Source organism: Schistocerca americana, chromosome 4, assembly GCF_021461395.2.
Source record: "Schistocerca americana isolate TAMUIC-IGC-003095 chromosome 4, iqSchAmer2.1, whole genome shotgun sequence".
Lineage (NCBI taxonomy): Eukaryota > Metazoa > Arthropoda > Insecta > Orthoptera > Acrididae > Schistocerca > Schistocerca americana.
The window spans coordinates 609,823,899-609,847,141 of record NC_060122.1 but is presented as its reverse complement, the minus strand read 5'-3'; the positions used below and the strand labels follow the sequence as shown (position 1 = coordinate 609,847,141).

The 23,243-nt window shown below is 38.6% G+C and overlaps 1 protein-coding gene and 1 non-coding gene across 4 annotated transcripts in view; one reads left to right on the top strand and one right to left on the bottom strand.

Annotated features, from left to right (window-relative positions):
- Positions 1 to 23,243, top strand: part of LOC124612418 — a 242,762-nt gene that overhangs the window by 90,731 nt on the left and 128,788 nt on the right. For all 3 annotated transcript variants that reach the window (XM_047140622.1, XM_047140621.1, XM_047140623.1), the window contains exon 3: positions 8,059 to 8,168. In XM_047140622.1, the coding sequence (XP_046996578.1) occupies positions 8,059 to 8,168 (110 nt within the window). The remainder of the gene's footprint in view (positions 1 to 8,058; positions 8,169 to 23,243) is intronic.
- On the bottom strand, positions 6,213 to 6,287 carry Trnas-cga. The gene has a single exon. It is a non-coding gene; the product is annotated as a tRNA-Ser (tRNA).

Here is a 23,243-nt window from a genome sequence, read left to right as displayed (position 1 = left end):
GGCTTAGATTCGAGTAAATACGGTATTTACATTCAGAGTCAAGTGCCAGACCTTGGAGCAATCATTGATCCGCTGTAGGTCTTCGAATATTTCACTACAATCGTCTGGTGCTGCAGCCATCCTAAAGTTAACAGCATTGTCTGTAAACAGCCTGATGGAGCTTTCTTATTACCACCTATGATGTTTATGTATGCTGTAAAACAGCAAAGACCCTATAACACTCCCCTAGAATATTGCTGAAATTACCTTTACATCTTTCAGTTTCGTCCCATTAAGATGATGGTCCTGAGTTCTATCTGCTGGAAAGTTCTGAATTTAGTCACAAATCTGGTCTGACACGGAGTAAGCACTTACTTTGTGTATTAAACAACATTGTGGAACTGTTTTCTGAAAGTCAAGTAACACATCGTCAGTCTGGGTGCCGTTGTGTACAGCACTTTGGATTGCATGGATGAATAGATCGTGTTGTGTCTCATAGGGTTACTGTTTACAGATTCCATGTCAGTTTTTATAGACGGGATTTTCATACTCCAAGTGTCCTGTTGTGTACGCATGAAACTTATTTTATAATTCTGCTACCATAGTTGTCAGGGGGAGCACTTTATTTCACATAATCTCTGCAGAATCTCGCAGGTATCACGTCTTTCGATGATTTTAGTTAAGTTGTATTCTACGATCACTTGCCTTAGTACCTGCCATTTCAATGTTCATGTAATTATTGAATGGAGGACCTGTATTATGATGTACTGTGAAACAATCTTGAAAGAATGAATTCAGTATTTCAGCTTTCTCTCTGCCATCTTCTATTCTGGTGTTAGTATTTTCACTGAGCAACTGGGACTTAACGTATGATGAAAACGTTTTATGATTTTTTATTAGTTTGGTTGAAAAAAATTTTGCTGTTGAATTAATTGTTTACTCTTCTTATGCTCATTTTGATGTTGTACAGCTTCACTTAAATCTATGATCAGGCTGTCTGCTTTCATAGCAACTGTCAAACCCAGTTATTGAATCATGTAGGATCTTTCCCATACCTCACAATACATCTGCAGATACTGGAGTAAGGAGGATTGGGATAGTTTTCATTGTATTGAGAATGTTCAGATTTCAACATTTTTCATTACAGTTACCTCGTATCCATTCTGTTGAGGTTGCTCAATAACATACTAACAGATTTACAGTGGGACTGGAAGTTTAGAGTAATTGTCTGTAGTTAATTGTGACCTTGAAAGATGATGCAGTGACTGAGGCACTGGATCGATCTACAGGAGGAGCAGAGCTCAAATCCCTATCCTGCCATCCACATTTGGATTTTGCATAATTTCACTAACTGACTCCAATCAAATGCCAAGATCTTTTCTTTGATAAGCCATGTCCAATTTTCTTCTCGATTTCTTGTCTATTCTGAGCTTGTTTTCTATAATGATTTCAGTACCAGCAGGAAATTAAACATTTATCTGAAATGAAACAATCATCTTTCAATTAAGTTTTGGAGTAATTGACAAATCTTTATAGTCTTATTGGATGACAAGAAGCTACTGTGAGCTTATCTTGTAACAACACACAGTCTCTTGGCAGCATTTGATTATGTTAAAAGTTTCAGCATTGGAGGCGCTAAATGTGTCTTCATATTCAGAGTCTGGTCTGGCCTTCAGTTTCACTGCATGTAATAAAAATGACTTATACTTAGTAGGCCTACAGAGAAAGTGCCAATTTTTTTATACCTACATTGCCACATAATGTTGGTTTTGTTAATTTTCTTACTATTTGGGCTACCTGATGATTTTAATTTTGGGTTCGGTACTACTGATTGTGATTATCTTCTGTATAAAATTCAGATTGTAGAAGAAATCACTTACCTGATTGTACATATATTTATGACTGACTACATATGGTGAATTTTTTGAAAATTTTGGTAAATTGATAAAAGTTTGGTAACCTTACCTCCTTCTGCATAACAATTTTAAAAAAACTTGATGCAAGTATGAAATGAAGGCATATACTATAAATAAATATTTTGTGAACAGCTGTTACTGAGTTGCCAGTATCCATAAAGAGAAGGGCATTGAATATTTAAATAAGTAAGAAGTTGATATAGTTTTCCATTTTTGTCATGATGCACATATAAACTAACTTCATTGTTCATCTGATTTTGAAGCTCTGTACAGAGTTGCTTTATGGTGAATTAATTTGATTATTCATTAAACAGTTTAACTTATCAACAGTTGATAAATGTGACTTTCAGGGCTTGTTACAGATACATTTATGAAAAGGTTCAAGTTTACCACATTTTGACCTTGTTACTTTTTTTTGTAACTAATTAAAATTCTAATTAACAGTAACACTACCTTACTTCTTTCTCATATTTAGGATAGTTGGAAGAGAGAGTTTGGAAGGAAAATGTGAGGCCAGTGCCAATAGTGCATCTTAATGTAATTTCATGAGATTTTCCCTAGAAATGACAATTTACAGTGGAACCTTGCATAGTGAGAATAATTCATTCCAGAATCTTACTCGTAGTGGAAACACTAGTTAAGTGAAACAATTTATCCCGTATAAATTAATGTAAAAAAACAATAATGTATTCCATGCAGAAAAAGTAGTAGTTTTGTCATATTCATGCCATTCATTCAAAGAAAATTTTACATACAGTATTGTTGTTGTTGTTGTTGTTGTTGTTGCTGTTGTTGTTGTGGTCTTCAGTCCTGAGACTGGTTTGATGCAGCTCTCCATGCTACTCTATCTTGTGCAAGCTCCTTCATCTTCCAGTACCTACTGCAACCTACATCCTTCTGAATCTGCTTAGTGTATTCATCTCTTGGTCTCCCTCTACGATTCTGACCCTCCACGCTGCCCCCCAATGCTAAATTTGTGATCCCTTGATGCCTCAGGCCATGTTCTACCAACCGATCCCTTCTTCTAGTCAAGTTGTGCCACAAACTTCTCTTCTCCCCAATCCTATTCAATACCTCCTTATTAGTTACATGATCTACCCACCTAATCTTAAACAGTCTTCTGTAGCACCACATTTTGAAAGCTTCTATTCTCTTCTTGTCTAAACTATTTATTGTCCATGGTTCACTTCCATACATGGCTACACTCCATACAAATACTTTCAGAAAAGACTTCCTGACACTTAAATCTATACTCAATGTTAACAAATTTCTCTTCTTCATAAACACTTTCCTTGCCATTGCCAGTCTACATTTTATATCCCCTCTACTTCTGCCATCATCAGTTATTTTGCTCCCCAAATAGCAAAACTCCTTTACTACTTTAAGTGTCTCATTTCCTGATGTTCATCTTATATCCTCCTTTCAAGATACTATCCATTCCGTTCAACTGCTCTTCCAAGTCCTTTGCTGTCTCTGACAGAATTACAATGTCATCGGCAAACCTCAAAGTTTTTATTTCTTCTCCCTGGATTTTAATACCTAAACCAAATTTTTCTTTTGTTTCCTTTACTGCTTGCTCAATATACAGATTGAATAACATCGGGGAGAGGCTACAACCCTGTCTCACTCCCTTCCCAACCACTGCTTCCCTTTCGTGCCCCTCTACTCTCATAACTGCCATCTGGTTTCTGTACAAATTGTAAATAGCCTTTCGCTCCCTGTATTTTACCCCTGCCACCTTTAGAATTTGAAAGAGAGTATTCCAGTCAACATTGTCAGAAGCTTTCCCTAAGTCTACAAATGCTAGAAATGTAGGTTTGCCTTTCCTTATTCTTTCTTCTAAGATAAGTCATAGGGTCTGTATTGTCTCACGTGTTCCAACATTTCTACGGAATCCAAACTGATCTTCCCCGAGGTCGGCTTCTACCAGTTTTTCCGTTCGTCTGTAAAGAATTCGCGTTAATATTTTGCAGCTGTGGCTTATTAAACTGATAGTTTGGTAATTTTCGCATCTGTCAACACCTGCTTTCTTTGGGATTGGAATTATTATATTCTTCTTGAAGTCTGAGAGTATTTCGCCTGTCTCATACATCTTGCTCACCAGATGGTAGAGCTTTGTCAGGACTGGCTCTCCCAAGGCTGCCAATAGTTCTAATGGAATGTTGTCTACTCCCGGGGCCTTGTTTCGACTCGGGTCTTTCAGTGCTCTGTCAAACTCTTCACGCAGTATCGTATCTCCCATTTCGTCTTCATCTACATCCTCTTCCGTTTCCATAAATATTGTCCTCAAGTAAATCGCCCTTGTATAGACCCTCTATATACTCCTTCCTTGCTTAGAACTGGGTTTCCATCTGAGCTCTTGATATTCATACAAGTGGCTCTCTTTTCTCCAAAGGTCTCTTTAATTTTCCTGTAGGCAGTATCTAACCTACCCCTAGTGAGATAAGCCTCTACATCCTTATATTTGTCCTCTAGCCATGCCTGCTTAGCCATTTTGCACTTCCTGTCGATCTCATTTTTGAGATGTTTATATTCCTTTTTGCCTGCAGGAAGGAGGCATACAGTATTATATTGTATTATTCATGATACGTAACTAATTCTTTTACTAGGAACCTGTCTATGGTCGTTTGTTTCTGTCAATGCTTCAACACTTTGCGAAAATGTGGCACAGTATTATCGTCAAATAAATTTGAAGCGGTTGTATCCACTGCTTTATGGGGGTGATGATTTTCAATGTATAATGCAAATGATTCCCATACTTTCAACATTTTTCTTATTGTACCAGAATATTGCTGCTTTGCTGTTACCACCTCTTCCTCCTCTGAAGAACTCCACAGCATGAGTTCCTGCTGTGAAACACACTGCAACTCCATAAGCTCTTCAGTGGTCATTTCTTGTCTGTGATTTTCCGCAAGGTCATCAATATCATTGTTATCCACTTCTAGTCCCATGCTCTTGGCCAAAGGCACAATCTCATTGGCTACAGGCTCCACAGGTACTGACTCGTGACTCATATGCCTCAGAGTTATTCAACAATGCACTCTGACCAAAGTTTCTTCCAAGCAGAAGGGAGAGTTCTCTTGGTAACACCTTCCTACACCTTTTCAATCATCTCGGCACAGACAACAATGTGTGTCTGAGAGAGAGATTGGTAGCTCCAGTCAACTCAAAGCAGTGTTTGAAGAGTGCTTTAGTGTCGAGCTTCTTACAGTTAGAAATAATCTACTAGTAATGGAGTGGTGTTGGGAGGCAGAAATAGGATTTTAATGAATTGAAATTCTTCAAGGAGGTGGTCTTGTAGGCCTGGAGAATGGGTAGGAGTGTTGTCCATAACAAGCAAGATATGCAGTGACAGATTCATCTCAAGGAAATATTTTTTCACCGGAGGATCAAACAGTTCATTGATCCATTCACAAAAATGATCATGTGTCACCCTAGCCTTGTTGCTAGACATCTGTATCACATTTAACCTGCTGTTCTGGACATCTTGAAGGCTCATAGAGTTTCTAAATGGTAAACAAGCAAATTTCAGCTTGCATTTGCACAGAATAGCAGTGTGAGACGCCCTTTCATTGGCTTGTGACTGGGCATTGCATTCTTTTCTGCTTCAGTAAGGGTACACTTCACCTTCTTTTTCCAGAACAGACCCATCTTACCACAATCAAAAATCCGTTGCTGCAGATAACCCTTGGTTGGAATCTATGAGCAGCTTGAAGTTGCTGACGAAGTTCTGTGCTGCCTTTGTGTTGGAGCTGGCTGCTTCACCATGCCTCCAATGCTGTGGGGGCCGGTTCTTCCCTTAAAGTTCTCAAACCATGCATACCTTCCCTTAATCACTGCTTCAGCCACTGATGATCCTGGTGTCGTCTTAACAGGGTTGGTGAAAATCATTTTTGCTTTCTTGCAAATAATGTTCTCATTAATAGTGTCACCTTGCAATTGCTTTTAATTTAGCCATGTAAGAAACAACCTTTCGACATCGTCTAGAATGAAACTTCCTGGCAGATTAAAACTGTGTGCCAGGCTGAGACTTGAACTCGGGACCTTTGCCGTTCGTGGGCAAGTGCTCTACCAACTGAGCTACCCAAGCACGACTCACGCCCCGTTCTCACAGCTTCACTTCTGCCAGTACCTCGTCTCCTACCTTCCAAACTTTACAGAAGCTCTCCTGCGAACCTTGCAGAACCAGCACCCCTGAAAGAAAGGATATTGCGGGGACATGGCTTAGCCACAGCCTGGAGAATGTTTCCAGAATGAGATTTTCACTCTGAAGTGGAGTGTGCGCTGATATGAAACTTCCTGGCAGATTAAAACTGTGTGCCAGGCCGAGACTCGAACTCGGGACCTTTGCCTTTCGCGGGCAAGTGCTCTACCAACTGAGCTACCCAAGCATGACTCACGCCCAGTCCTCACAGCTTTACTTCTGCCAGTACCTCGTCTCCTACCTTCCAAACTTTACAGAAGCTCTCCTGTGAACCAGGAATATGAAACCATTGTTTAGATACTCTTGTCACTCCCTTTGAAGCGTATATCTCCTTATTCCTGTCCTTGTTCTTGAGGATAGTGCAAATAGTTGTAGACCGATTGTATGTGCATGCTAAATTAACAACACTCACACCATGTTTGTGTTTTTTCAATAATTTTATGTTTCATTTCTAAGGTAATTTTCTTTCTCTTATGGTAGTTTATAGAAAATTTGCACACACAAATACACTGTGTGAATACAAGTTTAGAAAAATGTGTGCTCACAAGCTGAGCAAAAGGGTGCTAAACCCAGTCTGCAGTATGTACTAAAGACATCGTTCATATGCTGCTGCCGACAATGAAAGGTGTTCATATTGTTGAACGTTTCCCCTGCCACATGCGAGTGGCTGGTGATGTCGCACTAAATTGTTGTCACTCACTATGCGAAACATCACTTGTGGAGTGATTTTTTTTTTCCTTCACATTATGTGAGGTGCTCATTAAGTGAGATTCCACTGTACTTACAAAAGTGTGTAAGACATTGTGGACTGCCCAGTGTCATTGACCCCCCCTCCCCCACTCTTCCAGTTCCTTCCCAGTTCAGCAGAAAAATCCAAAACCTAATTACAAACTGATGCACATGAAATTTAATTTGGATTCAAACTAGCCATCAGAATTAAAACATGGGTCAAGATTCGAAAAGGCAGGTTCTTTTGAAGTGAAGTGTGGCAGGAGGAGGAAAGCAATTGATCCAACATCTGTAGAAGATGTGGCCACAGCATTGCAGGACAGGGTCGAGCAGTGGTGTGCAAATGTGCAGTGTATAGGAAAAGGAAATTGCCCGAACATTGGACATGCCTGTGAGCACAGTGCATAAAATGCTATGAAACATCCTACATTGCTATCCATATAAAATCACCTGTGTTCAGTAGTTGTTTCCTGCTAACCTGCCAGTAAACAAAGTGTTTGCTCTAGAATGGTTTAGTGCTCCACTGTGAGTGTAGCTGAGTTGATGGCAAGCATTGCACATTGTATCCTGAATGTAACCCCTGAGACGTTCTGATCTGTAGTGGAACATGCTGTTTCTCAGTTTCAACTTGGGGCAGAAAATAGCGAACAGCGTACTGAATGTATCTTGCGCCAATCTCATGACAATTAGAAACCAATGTTAATTTGCTTTTTATGCAGTTTTTGGTCCCAGGACCATGAAAAACTGATGTCATTTTGCTTTTTTGCTGTTTTTGGCCTCACGACAATTAAAAACTGAGTTTTCCACCTGATGTGATATGACCTTGGTGGATGGGCTTACGTAACAGTGCTATAACTGGTTGCTGCTGAATTTGTGCAGTCATGCATGGCATGGATGGTGTAATGTGAAATTCAAACCATAGCTGTCATATTGTAATTCATGTGTCATTTGTAATTGCCCCCATTTACATTAAGACACTTACACTGCCATCTCATGGTAAAATTTTCATTTTTTTCCCCCCAAAGACTTCTCCTTTGCGTTAAGAATATGCTGTTCAAACCTGGCTTCATTCTGAGCAGAGGTTTTCTTTCTACACCATTTTAAAACTGGAACTTTAGTTATAGGCACCCTGTATATTAACAACTATTCAAGTTTTCAAGCATTATTAGTATTGTCTGTGTATATATGTATGTAATTTGATAAATGATCCTTTTTGTTTTCTTGTTTCAGATGTCATTGCATATGTGGAAGTGCGGTCTGGTGGTGATAACAGATCTATGGGAGTCAAAGATCAGTTACAGAGGCTTGGTGCAGTAGTTTCAGACACATTTTCAGATGAAGTACGTAAATTCTTATTATAAGGTGGCGATGTTTGTTTACCATTTTGTAAAGCAGTTAAAAAACCAGACTATGTAATGTGGTTTTGCATCATCACAAAAGCTGGATAGCACATGGCTATTTGTCTTGAGTTTGTGAAACATGATAAGACCACCATATTTTCTGTGTGTTTTACTAATTTTCTTCTCAAAATGCATCAGTGTCTTCCAAACTATTTTAGACTGTAAATTTGAGTAGAAACTTTCATCAGTTTAAGTTCTTTGTTGTTATTTCTACCTACTACAGAGACAGTCTGTAAAAGGAAGCTGTCAAAATAACTACTAAGCACAGCAAACTGGATGCTTTAGAGTCATGTGAAGATCACAGACACACTTTACAGAACTGGATGAATCATTACAAACGTGATCCACCACCCCCTGATTCACCCATCTGACATACCTGAGGAAAACAAAAGAGACGGGGTCTTACAGTGAATTGATGACTGTTGTTCTGCAGTCTGGGACAGATGGGTGAGACAGGAAAGGTTCAAGTCTTGACCATCAGAAATGAACCTAGCAGCCTTTCAGATAGATAGAGCAGAGGTTCGGCAAACATTTAAAGCAAATAGAAAGAAGTTATGGCAAAAATTTTTAAATTTGATAGATTGTTCCACTGTGTCCACAAGAGTATGAGAGTCAGTTGGGGTTTATTTGGAAAGTAAGGATACAAGTACATTAGTTGCCATTCAGTGATCAGTGCCTTTGTTTCTATCCAAGAAATAAATTTCAGTCAACCTATACAGTTTTAATTTAATCACAGCCTGTCCAACAGGCTATGAGCCCAGAGAAAATGTGTTAATTTACTATAGAAGTTTTTATTTTCTTCACGTCAATCAAGGCTCCAGAGTGCGTTCAGTTATATTGAGGGTTTTACTTAGAAAATGAAAGGGTAAGAGATGGAATGAACAAAGCTTTTCAGTCTCCAAAAATTTCATGGAGTTACTTTTTAGCTATGGAAGTATCAAGTAGAATGTACCTTTTGAACTGAGAAATTGCTAGACATTGTTCACGGAAGTAAAGTAAGGCCGATTGAAGGTACAGATGCACAGAACTACTTGTGGGATGAGTTTAATGCAAAAACAATGCCTTTTATTTTGTCTGGTATGGAACTGTCATGCCGTGTGCTACAACAAATGGTATGTGGAATTGATTTAAGACAATTCATGAGCAGCGAGTGTTGAAACAATAGTTCTTCAAATATAAGATGTTGTCCTGTCATGCTATTGCACAACATAACATTAGCACAGCCTCTTGCAGGTGTTGGTGAATAGTAGACAAGATTGCCAAAATTTTAGGTGGACTTCCATCAAAATATGATTAATTTGTTACAGCTTGGGACTTGGGTGACGAAAGCAGGCAGACTTATGGCAATTTAACAGCAAGGTCACTGAAAGAAGAGAAATGTTTGTCACAGATTGAAGAAATAGCAGCAGCATTTGCAGCTCTAGGTGGTAGCCACAAAAGGGACCAAGGTCAGGGTCAATGTTTCCAAAGTAATTTAAGCGAACAAAAAGAGTATTGAGTACTGTTATTGTCATAAGAAAAGTCATTATAAGACTGAGTATAAGTAAAGAATGACAAAATTGTCAAGAGAAAGTCAAGACCCAAACATCAAGCTGTGGGTGCAGAATCAGGAATATTTGGCTACAAATTGTGATAATGTTTGGTTTGCTGATAGCACTGCATCAAAACATGTGACCTCACACAAGGAATGGTTTTTAATTCTTAAACCAGTAGGGGAAGTTCGAAATTCCTGTTCACATTGGAGATAATTCAGTTGTCTGTGTGATGGTATTGGACCAGTGAAGTTAAATGCACTAGTAAATAGTGTATGGGAACCTTGTCCACTGGGGGAGACATAGTATGTATTTGGTCTGAAAAAATAAAAATATCTCTTTTCAGTAGGAACAGTAGCTAGCAAAAGTTTAGAAGCCACATGCAACAGTAATAAGATTGAGGTATTTAGAGAGAGGCTAGTGGCGAGTGATTTAAAAACAGAAAATCAATGTTACAGAATGTTATTTTTTATGGGGAAAATGTGGAACAAGCAAGAAAATTTGAGATTGGGACACGAGAATTTGAAGAAAATGGCTGACCGTGGTTTTTATTCCAGAAATAAAATCAAATGCTTTAAGTAAGTACTTCTTATGTCAGTATAGTAAACTGCATAGGAAGGGATTTCGATCAAGTTTTCAGACTCGTGCCTGTGGTCCAGGAGAATTTATTCATGCTTATGTATGTGGAAGGATGCCATACACATAGTTATATGGTGCTAACCATTTTGTTATTTTCGAAGATGACAGTATTTCATATAGGTTTGTGTTCTTTCATAAGAACATAAGTGACGCCACTTATGTGTTCATAGAGTTTCAACAGTTGGTGGGATGGCAATCAAGGAATAAGCTTAAAGTTATTGGGACTGCTAATGGGACAGAATTTGATAATGATCAACTTCATTCATCTCAAGGAGACTGGTATTGTCCATGAAAGCATACACAACAGAGCAGAATGGTAAAGTTGAACATGAAATCAGATCGGTAGTGGAAAGTGCTCACAGAATGCATCTTGATTCTGGTCAAGATGACAGTGTATACACTGCATCACTGTTCGTGAAAGCCTAATTGTAATGAGGTGCCTTAAGAGAAAACAACATTAAAGTATATGAGGAGAGCTAGTGCGGAATGTTTTATGCCTACTCCCAAATGGTTATGATCCAAATTTCAAAGTAAATTGAGGATGATGGTAATGGTTGCTTACAATGGTTACAGTAACAATTATAGGCTGTATGGTCGGGTAACAAAGAAGAAAACTGTTTCACGAGGCTTGGTTTTCAATGGAAATGTTAAAATGTGTCCTACAGAACTCAGGCCAAACAACATTATATATGAGTGCAAGCTCCTGACGGAAGCAGAGGGAAAAGAAGTTCAATGACCTTTTCAAAATGAAGAGGATTTTCTGCAAGATCGAGGACTCTGTGCTACTGAGAGGTGGGTCAGTTAGGGATGGTTCAAAGAAATTGTTATGAACTTTGCCCTCCAGTTTGTTTCTAAACTTTCATGGCTTATGCAGCAGTATTTGACGAGCTGCACATTGTCAGGGAGGTGATGACATCTGGAAACTCTGAGAAGTGGTGCACAGTAATGAAAGATGAAATGTCTTCATTGTTGATAAATAAGACCCAGAATTTAGTGGATCTATCTCCAGATTGCCAGACTTGATTGTAGGTGGATTCACAAAATGAAATGTAAACCAGATGGTAGCTTAATGAGGTATAAATCTAGAATATTTGCAGAAGGGTATTCTCAGAAATATGGACTTGATTATGGAGAAACTTTTTCCCCTGTTGTTCAGTATGAATTAACTTGTATTCTTTGGCTTTGGCAGGATTGTATGATATGGACAGGAAGCAGTTTGTTGTGGAAACTGCTTTTCTCAATGGTGATTTGCGAGATGATTTATTCATGAAACAGCCTGAAGGTTTCATTAGTGAAAACGCAAATTTAGTTTGCAAATTAAACAAAAGCCTTTATGGACTGAAGCAGACTCCTCGGTGCTGAAATCAAAAATTTGTTCAGTTTATTAATTTTTTTAAATTTCAAAGAGCTTAATTCAGATGACTGTGTTTCATGCTCAAGTTGATGGCCAAAAAGTATTTTTGGCTTTTTTTCTATATAAATGCATTAATTATAAGTAAATCCATAGCAACTATAAATAAAATACTTGAAGAAATCAAAACTCATTTTGAAATTGTGGCTGACAAACTCACTCACTATGTAGGATTGGCAATCAAGCAAGACAGTGAAAGTAAAGAACTGTTTATCTGCTAAGAGGGCAGCAATTAGTTGCCCCTTAGTAAAATTGAGCATAAATAACTGCAAGTCATACACAACACTCACTGATTGCAGTTTAAACTTGCATTTAGGACAGTACACAGTAAATGATGATAAGAATCTATGGAAAATGTTCTATTTCATGAGGCTGTAGGTGGTTTGATGTTTGCTGCCACAGTGACAAGACATGATATAATGTTTTCTGCCAGTCAAGCAAGTTGTTTCCTTAACAATGCTGCACATGAGTGTAGAACTGCTGTTAAATGCAGCCCAAAGTATCTTCAGGGTACAAGAGACAATGGTGCTATATATACAGTGGTAATAAACTTAAACTTCTTGTGTGACCAGGTGTTGATTTTGCTAGAGATTTTGATACTTGTCAGTGTACTGACTGGTGGACCTATTACATGGACATCGTGCGGGCAAAATGTGTTGCCAGATCTGTGACGGTATGTTGCAGCATCTGGAAAAATTGCTGAAATCACCTGGCTTTGTACATTCTTACAGGGGCTTGGAGTTAATATAGAGCAACCAGCACCACTCTCTGTGGACAACAAAAGTGCATTTCAAGTAATGAGAAACAAGCAACATTCAAAAGGACTAAACATATCGATACAAAGCTCCATTATGCTTATGAAAAAATAAATGATGGTTCTGTTCTTATCTCTTACGTTAAATTAGAAGGTTAGTTGGCAGACAAATTCACAAAACCACTATCAAAAGAAAAGTTGTAGACTAGTCGTAAATCATCATCAATTGTGTCTCTGAAACAACACGAGTGGGAGTGTTGAATAGCATAGCTTTTAATACTGTTTACTTGTGCGTGCGTGTGTGCTTGCACACATGCGTGCAATATAATGTCTTTGTACATCTCAGGTTTTATTATCGTTGCTCCTTCTGACCACCACACAATCTTTTATTCCTTTAGACACATTTGCATCATTTTTTACTAAATGTTCTGTGTCTTGAGCTTTAATTGCCTTCATTTTTATCCAAGAAATAAATCTCATTTTTCATATGCTGTTGAAATTTATTTACAGCCTGTCCAACAGCTTAACCACCCTTTCTTCTTATGAGAGCTAAAATTGGCCCCATTTATAGTGAAGAACACGTTTCCTCACTCTAAGAGTATTCTTTGTCACATACTGCTGCAGCTGCGTGCCAATTACAATATCTTTGTAACTGACATTTCACTGAGTCGAGTAATGGGTCATATTGTCTAGTTGTAGGTTTCTTTTAGAAACAAAACCTCACAGGTGCTTTTTTTGTAAACCCAAGAGAAAGTGTACAACAATAGATGGAGGAGAAGTATCTAAACATTTTTTACAACTGGGGATGCTATTGGCTGCTTCTTGCTTTTTAGGGTCCTTCTCTGATGATCAACATTAAAGACATATTGGGAATTACCTTCTAAGGTCATTTTATTGTGTATAATATCTCCTTCTGTAAAATAGTTTGTGTTATTCTTTTTGTCATTGGTTTAGAAATTATTTTGTCCACAGTAAAGAGACATGTTGCATGTTCCTCTTGTTGTTGTTGTTGTTGTTGTTGTTGTGGTCTTCGGTCTGGAGACTGGTTTGATGCAGCTCTCCACACTACTCTATCCTGTGCAAGCCTCTTCGTTCCTGAATAACTACTGCAACCTACATCCTTCTGAACCTGATGTTCCTCATATATTTTAATCTTTTACTCATCCTTTAGTATTGGAATCTCTTCTTGTCAACTTCAAGTGATGCTCGAGAAGTTGGAAGAACAAGGGAAAATGTTACACTACCCCTTCTTATTTGTGCCCAAATACAACAACTCAGTGTCTTAACACTGACAAAATCACACAAATCAGGAAGCCGTTTTGGTAACACAGAATCTTTCTCGCAAACTGTGATTAAAATACTTCAGTAGACTGTTGCATATTTAAAAAAAAAAAAAAAAAATATTGGTAGTATGAGATACTGTTCTTCAGCACGACAAACATTATACAGTTCAGTGCAAGGAGTGTGTTTGAAATATTTCTGACCTGTAACTGATGAAAGTTCATAAATGAACACACATGCAGCTGTATACAGCTGACTTTTTGTCCCCTGCCCTTCGCTTGAGTTAGTCATGACTGATTTTATGCTGCTCTTAATGCTAGTGTATCCTGTGCAAGCATCTTCATCTCTGCATAGCTATTACAACCTACATCTGTTCGAACCTGCTTACTGTAGTGAAGCCAACATTTCCCTTAACAATTTTTACTCCCCACGGTTTCTTCCATTACTACAGATGTGTTCAGAATATTAGACTAAATCTTTTTCTCCAAAACTTTACATTTATTACACATTTGCATCTACGTAAAGATTATATCCTATTTGGCATAGTTTTTATTAACTTTTGACATGACATTTTAATATCATTGTCATGGTACCAGATTTCCTCTAGTTTCTCGGTGAGATCTTGTTTGGTGGATATTGTAAATTTCCTTAGTCTCTGTTTCACAATAGCCCATAAATTACAATTGGGTTTGTATCAGGGCTATTCCCTGGCCAGGGCAACACTGTTAATTGCTTTTTTTCCAAGTTCTTGGAAACATTTTTACCTTTGTGGCAAGTTACCCCATCATGCATAAAAATGTCATCTTTATTAGGAAACCACTCATGTATTTGGGGGAAAAAGTTACTTTTCAAGGACATCCTTATATTGTTCTTGCCCCATTGTCCCTTCAACAGTGTGTAATCTACCAGAGCCTTTCGCAGACATCACACTCCAGACCATAACGGAAGTTGGATGCTTCATACATTGCTACACATGCTTAGCTTTGAACTGTTCTCCACGTCTTTGCCGAACATACTGGCTGCTTGCTTCCATCACTGTGAATAGATTCATCACTGAAGTATACCTGAAGCATGTGTACAAAATTGCTAGTTAGAAAAGTTGGGAATAGTTGCATAGGAGACTTCAACAGTCCCAAAATTCAAATGTGCATTTATTCTTTATCAATAAAACATCACAATATCAAGCCAAAACTCCTAACTTTAGAGATCAGACCCACTTAATTTACCGTATCATTGCACGTATCTTAGCCCAGTCCTCACTTGTCCACTCCTGATGTTGTTTAGTCCACTGCAGTCTTTTGGTTTTCATGCCAGGTGTGATTTTCTGCTTTTTACTTGGTCGGCATGCCTTTAAACCACATTCAAAAAGCCTCCTCTCACTTTTACAGGTGAAACTTCAGTACCCAAACCTTTCAGCTGATATTGTCTGTGATATTCTCATTCTGTCAGCAATTTCTTGCTGTGTATAATGATTTTCAGCAAGAAGTGCTACCACAGCCGAAACTTTCCGAGGTGAAACATCTTTTGCCTTCTTCATAACCTCACTTTCTTTGGAAATTGCATGATTTATTCCTATAGCTAAAAACACGCAAGTTCACAAGACATATGATGGCTTGTTAATGTAGCAAGAACTTTATAGAATAAATAACAAGCTGAAGTACACCACAGAACCATAAAACATCACTGTAAACACAGTTTCACAGTATGTACACAGACAACCAGCACCAACATTATTTGGAGTGAAAATGACTAGTGTTACCAACTGTGAAAAATTCAGTGATCTGTGAGTTGCTTGGAGGGAAAATTTTGTGGCATCAATCAAACCATTAAAACAAATCAATTATTACACTTTTCTCTCCTATTTTTACACCAGAAAACATAAGAGTATAAAAATAATAGTGTGAACACCTTGAACTAATTTATGAGCCTAACATGTTGTCATAGGAGCAATGACATAATCTGTTACCAAAAAATCATCCATAAAATACTTCAAAATGGCCTAAGGCCGAAATTGTACAATCGTACAGGAAATAAAGAAAATGGCAGCTGAAGGCTTCAAGAAATCATTCAAAAAATTCATCGCAGCTGCCAACCCTACCACATTGAAAATTATCAAAAATAATCATTTAGTTTAATTATTTGAATACGACGGTAAATTAATGATTCCTTAATGCTTTAGGATATGCTCTTTCATCAAATCCTGTCTTGTAAACAAGTTATGCGCGAATGTTGTCCATCCCTGACTACCCATCTAATCTTCAACATTCTTCTGTAGTACTACATTTCAAAATTTCCTGTTGTTTTCTTGTCTGTGCAGTCTATTATACATGTTTCAGTTCCATATAATACTCCACATGAATACTTTCTTTTTGTACTAGGTCTTAACGTATTTGTCTCTTTCAGAAAAGTTTTTCTTGCTATTGACAGTCTGCATCTTATATCCTATTTACTACTCTGTTATCAGTTATTTTGCTCCCCAAGTCCTAAAACTTGTCTACTAGTTTCAGCATCTCGTTTACTGATGTAAACTCCTCAGCGTCTCATGTCATAATTTGGCTATGCAATCTCTTCAGCATCTCATGACATAGAATATGCAATCTTGTTTTATTTATTTTCATTCTATAAACTTATCTTAAAGACATTACCCATTCCACTCAACTGGTTTTCCAAGTCCTGTGCCATTTCTGACAGATCTAAAATCTCATCAACAAACTTTATACCTTCAGAATTTTAATTGTTTTTCCAAACTTCTCTTTAGTTTCCTGCACTGCTTGCTCAGTGTACCGATGGAATAACACCAGAGACAGACTGTGACTCAGTCTCACTTCCTCCTCAACTACAACTTTGCTTTTATGCCCTTTGATTAAATCACAGTCTCGCTGCTGCGTGAGTTGTAAAGAACCTTTCACTGCCTATATTTTACCTCCAGAATTTCCCTGGGAACATTCCAGTAAACACTGTCAAAATACTTGCTTCAGTGTATTACAGAGATAAATCTAAGGGTGAACATTGCCTCACACATTTCTATACTTCTACGGAACCCAAACTGATCTTTCACGATGTGAGATTCCACCAGTTTTTCCCTTCTTCTGTAAAAATATGAAAGTATTTTGAACCCATGACTTTTTAAACTTTTGGTATGATAATATTCAAATCTCACAGTACCTGGCTTATTCAGAGTTGGAATTCCTGGCTTATTCAGAGTTGGAATTATTACATTCTTCTTTGTCTGGCAGTATATCTTGTATGTCAGATGGAACAGTTTTATCATAGTATGTTCTACCAAAGATATTAATAATTCTGAGGAAATGGTGTTTACTCCTGGTGTCTTATTTTGACTCATATCTTTCAATGCTCCAACAAATTCTTCTTACAGTGTCACATCCCAAGCTCACTTTCATCTTCTTCCCTTTCTTTGATACCAGGATCAAGTTTGTTTCCGTGTATAGTCCCTCTGTATATTCATCCCAATTTTCAGCATTTCTTCTTTACTTAGTACTGACTTGCCATCTGAGTTGCTGATGTTGTCACATCTACATCTACAGTTACATGGTTACACTGCAATTCACACTTAAGTGCCTGGCAGAGGGTTCATCGAAACCATTTTCATACTAATTCTCTACCATTTACTCTCGAGTGGCATGTGAGAAAAAGGAATACCAAATCTTTCCATTTGAGCTCTAATTTCTATTATTTTATTATGATTATCATTTCTCCCTACGTAGGTGGGTGTCAACAAAATATTCAGAAGAGAAATTTGATGATTGAAATTTCATAAATAGATCAGACTGAAAAAAAAAAACCACCATTGTTTCAGTGACTGCCACCCCAACTCGTGTATCATATCAGTGACACTATCACCCCTATTGCGCGATAACACAAAACAAGCTGCCCTTCTTTTCACTTTTTCGATGTCCTCCGTCAATCCTACCTGGTAAGGATCCCACACCGCGCAGCAATATTCCAGCAGAGGATGGACAAGTGTAATGTAGGCTGTCTCTTTAGTTGGTTTGTCGCATCTTCTAAGTGTTCTGCCAACAAAGCTCAGTCTTTGTTTCGACTTCCCCACAATATTATCTATGTAGTCTTTCCAATTTAAGTTGCTCGTATTTGTAATTCCAAGGTATTTATTTGAATTGACAGCCCTTAGATTTGTGTGATTTATCATGTACCCGAAATTTATCAGATTTCTTTTAGTACCCATGTGGATGACCTCACACTTTTCTTTGTTTAGTGCCAATTGTTACTTTTCACATCATACAGAAATTCTCTCTAGATCATTTTGTAATTAGAAGTGACCATCTGACGATTTTACTAGACTGTAAATTACAGCGTCATGTGCAAACAATCTAAGGGGGCTGCTCAGATTATCACCTAGATCATTTACGTAAATCAGGAACAGCCGGGGGGCCTATGACACTACCTTGCGGAACGCCAGATATCACCTCTGTTCTACTCGATGATTTGCTGTCTGTCACTAGAAACTACTGAGACAATACTCCATATGCATGCAATTGATTAATAGTCACTTGTGAGGAACGGTATCGAAAGCCTTCTGGAAATCTAGGAATATGGAATCGATCTGAGATCCCTTGTTGACAGCACTCATTACTTCATGGGAATAAAGAGCTAGTTGTGTTGCACAAGAACAATATTTTCTGAATCCATATTGGTTATGTATAAATAAGTCATTTTCTTAAAGGTGATTCCTAATGTTTGAGTACAGTATATGCTCCAAACTCCTACTGCCAATTGAGGTAAGTTATATGGGTCTGTAATTCATTGGGTTACTCCTATTTCCTTTCTTGAATATTGGTGTGACCTGTGCTACTATGTTTAGGAACAGACCTTCCGTCAAGTGAGCGGTTGTATACGATTGCTAAGAAAGGCACTATTGTGTCTGCATACTCTGAAAGGAACCTGATTGGTATACCATCTGGACCGGAAGGCTTGCCTTTCTTAAGTGTTTTGCAACACCTAAGATATCTTCTTTTATGTCACTCATGCTAACAGCTGTTTTGGTTTCGAATTCTGGAATATTTACTTCGTCTTCTTTCGTGAAGGAATTATGGAAAACTGTGATTCGTAACTTCGCTTTAGTGGCACTATCATCGGTAACATTTCCATCACTATCACGCAGTGACGGTATTGACTGTTTTTTTGCCACTTGTGTACTTTGCATACGACCAGAATCTCTTTGGGTTTTCTATCATATTTTGAGACAATGTTTCACTGTGGAAACTATTAAAAGCATCTCCCATTGATGTCCACACTAAATTTTGAGCTTCCATGAAACTTATCCAGTCTTGGGGATTTTGCATCCTTCTGAATTTGGCATGCTTTTTTCATTGTTTCTACAACATTGTTCTGACGTGTTTTGTGTACCATGGTGGGTCAGTCTCGTCTCTTATTAACTTAGGCGGTATGAATCTATCTATTGCTGTTGATACTGTATCCTTGAATTTGAGCCATATCTGAACTACACTTACATAATTAGCTTGGAAGGAATGGAGACTCTCTCTTAGGAAACCATCAAGCAAATTTGTATCTGCTGTTTTAAATATATATATATTTTGCATTTACTTTTAGTGGTTTTGGTTGATATGGTTTTGAGCCTTGCTACAATGACCTTGTGTTCACTAATCCCTGTAACCGTCATGACGATCTCTTATTAGATCAGGATTATTTGTGGCTAAGAGGTCAAATGTGTTTTCGCAGCCATTTAAAATTTGTGTGGGCTCATGAACTAATTGTACAAAGTAATTCTCAGAGAAAGCATTTAGTAAAATTTCGGAAGATGTTCTCTGTCTACCACCGGCTTTGAACATGTATTATCGCCAACAAATCGAGGGTAGATTGAAGTCTCCACCAATTATAACTGTATGAGTGGGGTACTTATTTGTAATGAGATTCAAGTTTTCTTTGAACTGTTCAGATATTATATCATCTGAGTCGGGGTGTTGGTAGAAGGAGCCAATTACTATTTTGGTACTGCTGTTGAGTATAACCTCTGCCCATAGTAATTTGCAAGAACTATCTGTTTCAACTTCACTACAAGATAAACTACTACCAACAGACACAAACACATCACCACCATCTACTTTATTTAATCTATCCTTTCTGAACATGGTTTGTGCCTCTGTAAAAGTTTTGGCAGATTTTATCTCCGGCTTCAGCCAGCTTTCTGCTCCTGTAATATCAGCTTCAGTGCTTTCTATCAGCACTTGAAGCTCTGGTACTTTTCCAACACAGCTACGACAATTTACAATCACAATACTGACTGTTGCTTGGTCATTTCTCGTTGTTTCTTTGCCCTGTACCCTTTGAGACTGGAGCCCTTTTTGATCTTTCACAAGACTGTCTAAACTAAAAAACTGCCCAGTCCACGCCACACAGCCCCTGCTACCCGTGTAGCCACCTCCTGTATGTAGTGGACACCTGACCTATTTAGTTGAACCCAAAACCCCACCACCCTGTGGCACAAGTCGAGGGATATGCAGCCTACCCGGTTGTAGAACCGCCTGAGCCTCTGATTCGGACCCTCCTCTCGGCTCTATACCGAAGGTCCGCAATTGGTCCTGTTGATGATGCTGCAGATAGTCAGCTCTACTTTCATCTCGCTAGTGAGACTGGCAATCTTCACCAACTCAGCTAGCTGCCGAAAACAGAGAGAATCTCTTCCGATCCATAGTGACGCATGTCATTAGTGTTGACATGAGCCCTACCTGCAGTTGTCTGCACCCTGTACCCTTCATGGCGTCTGGAAGGACCCTTTCCACATCTTGAATTACTCTCCCCCCCCCCCCCCCCCCCAAAAATCCGGTATGCATACGGGAGTGCACATTGGCTCTCTTCCCATCCTTAGCTGCCATATCCCTAAGGGGCTCCATCATATGCCTAACATTGGAGCTCTCAATGACAAGCAGTCCAACCCTCTGCGGTTGTCTGGACCTCTCAGGAATACTGGCCACTGCCGCAACAGGCGAGGCCACCTTTGCTGGCTCAGAAGTACTTTCAGCAGTTGGCAGTACCTCAAACCTGTTACGGAGGTGTATGGATACAACCTTGCGGCCAGCACCAACTTTTGCCTTCCATCCATGGATTCACGACCCCACCACAGTTCACCAATCACCATCAGGCAAGTGTCAACCAGCAGGGACGTCCGAATCCGAGGGCGCAGTGGCATCAGAGATCTCAGGCGATGCTACAGATTCCAGAGGCGCCAAAGCGCTCGCCTCAGATGTCCCAATGTCACCGCGGCCCAGGGCAACGGCCTGGAGCCTGTCGACCACGGCCAACACAGCTTCCAGCTGTTTACAGACAGTGGCCAATTCCCCCTGAATCCGTACACAACAGGCGCAGTCCCTATCCGTCCCTAACAATTTTTCTACCCTCTCTTTTATATCACAAGCCATTCAAAACAAACAGTCGACTGATGACTACGCGATTCTACAACTCTCAAATACCGTAATACGCCCGAAATTTGTGAATTAAACTAAACAAGTACCCAAAAAAATGCAAGAAATTAAGAATTAAACTATAAAACAAATAAGTGAGCTAGGGGTGCAACTTGCTGCTGGCTGCTGCTTATCCAACGGCGGCAGGGAGCTCAGCTGCATCTCTTTCTTCTTAAGTGCTGGGTTTCACACGACCATCTTTTTCGAAACCCATGCTGATTCCTACAGAGTAGATTTCTAGTCTCCAGAAAAGTCATTATACTCTAACATAATACGTGTTAAAAAATTCTACAACTGATCGACGTTAGAGATATAGGTCTATAGTTCTGCACAACTGTTCAACGTCCCTTCTTGAAAATGGGGATGACCTGTGTCCTTTTCCAATCCTTTGGAACGCTATGCTCTTCTAGAGACCTATGGTACACGGCTGCAAGAAGGGGGGCAAGTTCCTTCGCGTACTCTGTGTAAAATCGAACTGGTATCCCATCAGGTGCAGCGGCCTTTCCTCTTTTGAGCGATTTTAATTGTTTCTCTATCCCTCTGTCGTTTATTTCGATATCTACCATTTTGTCATCTGTGCGACAATCTAGAGAAGGAACTACAGTGCAGTCTTCCTCTGTGAAACAGCTTTGGAAAAAGACATTTAGTATTTTGGCCTTTAGTCTGTCATCCTCTGTTTCAGTACCACTTTGGTCACAGAGCATCTGGACATTTTGTTTTGATCCACCTACCGCTTTGACATCAGACCAAAATTTCTTAGGATTTTCTGCCAAGTCATTGTCCAGTGTTCCCTTTGAGACTCTGGACAACCTCTGTTTCAGTTCATCCAGCTCCTGTTTCCCACCTTTCTGTTATTTCTTCAGTTGTCTGTATTTTGAAAGTAATAAATTATGATCGAACTCTTCATGTGCTCCTGGAATAATAATGGCACAAACATTAGCTGATCGAACACTATTCATGCTGACCAGTTGATCATGATCACCGAAGACCTGCAGATATGCAGCACCTGCCCTATGTAGTCAGTCTCCTACTCCCCCCCCCCCCCCCCTCCCCTCCAATTAAATGTTACAGTGATACTTAATGACACATATGTAGTACAGTTTATAACTGTTTAACTAATATGCCAGTTTACAATATTAAAACATCAAATTAAACATGCTCTGTTGTAGGTTTCAGGCATTCTTCATTGTTGTCTGTATTTCCATTAGTTCATAAGATATTTGAAATTAATCAATCATTGTGCAAAATTACATAAGTATTGCATAAATGAAAACTACCCTAAAACTTTTTGCTATGTTACATTTGATACATTAACTTAATATTTTTCTACTTTTATTTGCAATGGTAGGCTTAGATTTCTCAGATTATTCCATTTTTAGATGATAATTATTAACTGCTATGTTTCGTTAAGAAAATGTGCTTTCTGGTTCCCACCACGCAATATAAAGCTGGTGCAGAGATGGTATGTTGTTCATTATTACAGTTGTCATAATACAAAGTAACTCTTAGGAAACATACAGTTTTTAAATGAAAAGAAATGTGTTGATATTTAATGAAAAATACTTCTATTTATACAAAATAAGAGTTTCACATTTTCTGCTTGATTAACTTGGTTGGTTAGAAAATTAATGTCATACATTTAGTAGCCATTCACTCAAATACAGTTTTCAACTCCCTGCTAGGAGGTGCTCATAAACTGGCCAACAGGCACTAGTTCAGTCAAATGTACCTCCTCTTTAATGGGAGCTTTCAACTCCAGTGAACTTTGAGATATGCTGACATAAATGTACTATTTCAAACACTCACCCCATCCCTACCCCCAGAAGTAGTTAGAAGTAGACAAGTATGGATATGATGATGGTACAAAATGTCACTGAAACAAGGAAAGAAGCATTTAGGATAAAGGTATTGTATACGAGCACAATTACTGTTCTTTTGCTA